This window comes from Pelecanus crispus, chromosome 14 (assembly GCF_030463565.1).
Source record: "Pelecanus crispus isolate bPelCri1 chromosome 14, bPelCri1.pri, whole genome shotgun sequence".
Taxonomy (NCBI): domain Eukaryota; kingdom Metazoa; phylum Chordata; class Aves; order Pelecaniformes; family Pelecanidae; genus Pelecanus; species Pelecanus crispus.
The window spans coordinates 7,347,334-7,352,950 of NC_134656.1; the positions used below are offsets into that span (position 1 = coordinate 7,347,334).

The 5,617-nt window shown below is 48.7% G+C and overlaps 1 protein-coding gene across 1 annotated transcript; it reads left to right on the forward strand.

Moving 5' to 3' along the window:
• Positions 1–363: 363 nt before the first annotated feature.
• Positions 364–5,389, forward strand: CBLN4 (cerebellin 4 precursor). The gene is made up of 3 exons (XM_075721261.1): positions 364–639; positions 2,284–2,400; positions 5,192–5,389. Exons 1-3 carry the CDS (start codon positions 364–366, stop codon positions 5,387–5,389), a joined length of 591 nt encoding a protein of 196 aa, XP_075577376.1.
• Positions 5,390–5,617: the final 228 nt, after the last annotated feature.

The window sequence follows — 5,617 nt, forward strand, 5'->3', positions numbered from 1 at the left end:
GAAAAGGGAGCACCGGAAAGTGTACGTTTGGTTTGGCAGCTTTTTGCGGTGCGTTTTAAAGAGCTCACGAAAGGACCCGGGGAAAGAAAGAAAGGAGAGAGGGGGGAAAAAAAAAAAAAACCAAAAAGGGCACGAAGTGGTGGCGGGGGTGAGGAGGAGAAGAGAAGGAGAGGAAGAAAGAGACGGGGAAGCCGCCGCGGCCAGGCGGCTGCCGGGCGGTGCGGGTGTGCGCGCCTGTGCGCGCCTGTGCGCGGGGAGCGGCCCCGCCGCCGGCGCTGCCTCCCGCCGCCCCCCGCTGCTGCGCGGCGCGGTGGCCGGAGCGGGGCGCGGAGCGGCGGCGCGGAGCGGCCGCGGGTGCCGACCATGGGCTGGCGGCTGCTGCCCGCCCTGCTGCTGGCCCTGGCGCTGGGCGGCCCCGCGGCGCGGGCGCAGAACGACACGGAGCCCATCGTCCTGGAGGGCAAGTGCCTGGTGGTCTGCGACTCCAACCCGGCCACCGACGCCAAGGGCTCGTCCTCCTCGCCGCTGGGCATCTCCGTGCGGGCGGCCAACTCCAAGGTCGCCTTCTCGGCCGTGAGGAGCACCAACCACGAGCCCTCCGAGATGAGCAACAAGACGCGCATCATCTACTTCGACCAGGTGAGCGGGGGCCGGGGGGGGGGGATCCCCGCGGGGCCGGGGTGCCCGTGCCCCCCGCCGGGACGCGGCCGGGCGCCATCAACAGGTGCCGCCGCCCGCTCGCCCCGAGGGCCACCACCCCCCCCCGCGCCCCCACTCCTCCCATTTCCTTAATCCCGGCCGAAAGTTGGGGGGCGGGGGGCGGCTGCCTGCCGGGAGCCCCCGCGGAGCCCCCGCACCCCAAGGCTGGAGAGACGGGGGGGCCGGGCAGCGCGCAGCTGGGGGGGGCACCTCAGGCCCCCCAGTAGTTTCCCAGTTGCCCCCGGGGGGCGGGGGGCGGCCGCCCGTGCGGGGCAGCCGCCGTCGGGGCGCCGGGGCCGTTCGCCGCCGGCCCCTCCTCCGCACAGCGCCCGGGGGCCGCAGCCCCCGCGGTGCGTGGCTCCAAGTAAGTTTCCGGGGCGCAGCGGGGCCCCGGGCGGGCTCCGCGGGTCTGCGCCGGGAGGGGGGGGCGGCCGGGCCGGGGCGCGGGGGGCGCGGGGGGCGCGGGGGTCGCCCTCGCTCCGCACGGGCAGGACGCGGCCCCGGGGCTCGGGGTGGGGTTTGCCCTGGGGCAGGCAGCCTGTGGCGATGCCCGACGGCTTGCGCAGCCCGGGAGAGGGGAGAGAAGAACGCATTTTAAGGAAAAAAATCATTTAACTTTTCTGTAACAGCCACGGGTTCATAGCACAGCCCCTCTCGCCTCAGTTGCTAACATCCACATCCAGATGCCAGCACACGCACTCCTGTCCTAGGGCAAGTCCGAGGGAATTGAGACGGATGGTTTTGCGCTTCCTACACCGTATGATAATGCACAGTAAACTGTCGTGACGACTGAAGCCGGAGATGTCACGTAGCTTAATGCTAGCAATGTAAATTACCCCGACTTCACGGACATTCCTGGTGGCTTTATAGGGCTGTGTCTGGCATAAACGAGCCTGAAAATATCAATTAAAACCAAAGCATAACTAAGTGGAAAGAAAGAAAAATGTGGTCATTAAAGAAGGTATTTAGCATATGGGCGATGCACTCATTTAATATGTTCCCCTCTGTTACTTGGCTCTGTTTAATCAAACCCAAATTATTATCAGTGCTTACAAAACCAGGTAAAGCAGCAGAGCCGCACAGCCAGTTTTTGCTCAGATATGCCAGGTATTTCAGTAGCTCAGTCTGGCTGTAAACTGGTGAATGAATGGTATTGTTCACATACAGCCTTCCTCACAGCTTGAGACTTTCAGGAAGAGTGTTGACTTGACCGTTGCTTTTTAGCCAAAAGCAGTATGCCACTCCCTGAATCAGTGTTTTGATGTCATTTTGGGGGAATGGTGAACAAAAATGCCTTTTTGTAATCTCCTCTAAACATCTGTAGAAGAAAGGTCCTGAAGGTATGATGTAGTAGCAAAGGAAGAAATATTTTCCACCCTAATTTTTCTATAGTAAAGGTGTACTATAAATACAACTAAATATCCATCTTAATAGTCCAACTTAATTGAGAGAACAATGAATAAACCGGCATAGATGTAGATTACAAAATTTCCATGGGTGAATGTTTTCTAAAGTTGATAGTCTGTATTTTTTATTTAGCACTGAATACCTGTACTAATTCCCATGCTATATTTTTGTTTGTAGATCCTAGTAAATGTGGGCAATTTTTTCACGTTGGAGTCTGTCTTTGTAGCACCAAGAAAAGGAATTTACAGTTTCAGTTTTCACGTAATTAAAGTCTATCAGAGTCAAACAATTCAGGTACGTTGATCAAGTATGATTATCAAATCTTTTACTTAAATTGTTTATTTAGAATAGGAGCTTGACTGAACACATGAGTATTTAACACACTTTGAAGGAAAAATAGCTTAGTTTAAAGCAACCTGTGGTGTAGCGTTCCTAGCAGTAGAGTGAATACATTCAAACTGAACAGCTGTAATAAGGCAGGATCCTCACCTCAGATAAATTGCCATAGCTGCACTTCTATACCATAAGAACTGAATATTTGGGTTCATATAAAGCATTAAATAGAATGAATCATCCAAGAGTAAAACGGAGCTCTAACTTTCACTTAATTGCATAAATACTATTGAAGAGTCGTATTTGGCTACAGGTTAAACTCACTGTCTTGAATGAGTTCTGGGGCTACATACCAGATTTGGTTATTTTTGTAACAGTTTGTGACCTGGCTGACAGCTCATGATGCCAGGGATCTATTTATGTCATCAGTCTGCGGTGGACCAAGGTTAGTTAAGGTGGTTTACTTGCTCTGTACTACACTGACATGTTATACCTCTACAGGCATGTCTTCTAGGGAACCTTTATAGCAGTTTAAACTTTTTTTCACCATATACTACATAAAAGATGTGTCATATATTAAAAAAAAGAGAGTGATCCTGCACTTTCCTCTGTAGCATGATAGCAGCTGAACTACCCAATTAAATATAAATACGTGCTAGCTTAGAGGAAAAGCCTCTAAGTTCCAGAACATCCCCTCGCTGAGCCAACAGTAAATTCCTTAAAGTACCTTCCTTAATCCTCATGCCAGGTCATGCAATTTCTGTGACACACATACTGGTTTTCTAGATCTGGAATAATATCTGTGGCTTCCCTTGTTTCTATCCATGAGACCACTAGATTCACAGAAGTACTTGATACTTTTCCCCTGATCCCTCTTGCTCCTGAATACGGTTTTCACTGTACAAGGCTGAGACGAAATGGATTTCTGCGGGATTGATCAACCATTTTTTTGTGGCAGCTCTGGCTTTGGGTTACCGGTAAAGCTCCTGAGAAAAGTGTAAATGGTAGAGATGGCAGAGAAAGCTGGTGCGAGACACATTCACACCCCTACATCAGGAAATCATGGTTCCATTCAGGTCAATGACAAAAGTCTTAGATCAAATATTGACCTCGTGAAAATCTCTATAATGAGCTTATAAGCTATTCAATATGCTCAAACTTTGTTCCTTTCACTCTGTTAAAAACTGAAGGTTGAAATGGCTTAGAGTGAGTGACTGTATGTCAGCCAGCTTAATTGTATTTAAAAGACATACTGCCGAGAAAGATGTCAAGGTTTGGCTTCTGGAAGCCCAGTGCAGACTTTGGTGTCTCACATACCAGGTACTCAAACCTGGGAGTTCAGGGCTTGTAACAGGGAATGTTACAACCTCCGCATGACCTGAAATCTTTCATAGATCAAGGGTTTCTGAAGTGATGGATGGGTGTGGTTGGCTCCGTTTTGGTGTAGTTAACGTGAGACCATCTGAGGCAAACCTGTGATGTATCTTCTGCTGTGATTAAAATAACTATAAGATGATCTGCAGGGGAACCTGACCTAGAGAGATGGTACAGAAGGAATGAGATAAACCAAAACCAAACAATGAGTAAACTCTTGATGCCCTTTTTTTGCATGTGTGATAACTAGGGGGGAGGACCGAAAGCCATTGCAGTGGAGCAAACGAGCTCGAGCCACGTGCAGACCTAAACACCACTAAATCACCTGGAGGCTTCCTACATAAGTGATATTACTATGCCCCTGGAACATCTGTTAGTGCCATTAAATATCATTAAACTGAAATTGGTTCCCTGGGGACATCTGATTAAGTGGATTTCCCAGATAGGCGAATCCCAAATCAGGGCCAGATCCTGCTGCCCTGACTTATGCTGAGCACTAATTTATTCCATGGCGACTCCCATTAAAATTAATGGGAGCATATGCAAGGCCAGCATACTTGATATGAATAAGCATTTCATAATTCACCCCTCTGTGACTGCATTATAGCTGCTTAAAAAGAAAAAGCAGAAGAAAGCAGGTAGTTTGCCACTGGGGAAATGAAAAATGCCTGGATCTGTCCATTCCCCCAGCCCCTGCCCGTCTTTATTTACAGAGTGTCTGTGTGATGTTGCTTTCAGAGCAGAGACTGTGCTGACTTTCAGAAGTGTTTTATAGAAAAATGGATTCAGTACCAAAACACAGAGCAGTGGTTCATAAAGCTAAAGGTCTGGTCTAGACTTTAAAACTAAGCTGCCGTCAGTAATTGAAGGGACATACCTTTTGCTCTCAAAGAAGTGTAAGCTCCCAGCCTACTGCAGTACCTTTGACATCTCATTAGGTGCCTGTATCGCATCTCTGGGTGCCCAAGTTTCTTTAAAGGGTCTTCTTCGCTAGTAAGTGTCTGAATAACCTGTGAGGTAGGCAAAGTGAAATGACGTGAGGTAATAGCTCACGGTCCATACCGCCAGAGAGTTACAACAATTAACGTGCCCAAGCAACAGATGAAAGCAATGTCGCATGGCCTTTCACACCCACTGAGCCCGGAGCATGGCACACAGTGGAGAGTGTCCCATCAACTTCACTCAGCTGCAGGTCACGCCCGTGAAACAGGAATGTGCTTGTACACTCCAAATAAATGTAATTATTAGTTTAAAACAAAACAAAACAAAGAGTGAAGATTGGGACCTTAGCAGACCTCTTACACTGTAGTTAATATTCAGTGATAGTTCTTGATGTTTTCTTGTTAATTAGAGCTTTTCAGCGATTTTTCTCTTGTAGGTTAATTTGATGCTAAATGGAAAGCCAGTCATTTCTGCTTTTGCTGGGGACAAGGACGTCACACGTGAAGCTGCCACTAATGGAGTCCTGCTCTACCTAGACAAGGAGGATAAGGTTTACCTGAAATTGGAGAAAGGTAATCTGGTCGGTGGATGGCAGTATTCTACGTTTTCTGGCTTTCTGGTCTTTCCCCTGTAAAGTCAATTTTCCTGTGACATTCATCCAGGTGTGGACTCATCATTGCCTCTGTTACATGAAGATCATTTTATCATCATGGGATTGATGTTTCTTTATTGGTTTTTCATGGGTGAATATGGATTCTCTTTATGGATTTTGGCCCCATCTGAACTACTCAGAAGTCTCACAGAATTTTTGTGTTTAAATACAATATATTTGGATTGAGACTAAAGCAGACAATAAATATCT

Coding starts and splice junctions, on each gene's coding strand:
- CBLN4 (XM_075721261.1), top strand. CDS start 364: ATGGGCTGGCGGCTGCTGCCCGCCCTGCTGCTGGCCCTGGCGCTGGGC. Junction 640..2,283: donor GCATCATCTACTTCGACCAG/GTGAGCGGGGGC, acceptor TTTTGTTTGTAG/ATCCTAGTAAATGTGGGCAA. Junction 2,401..5,191: donor ATCAGAGTCAAACAATTCAG/GTACGTTGATCA, acceptor TTTCTCTTGTAG/GTTAATTTGATGCTAAATGG.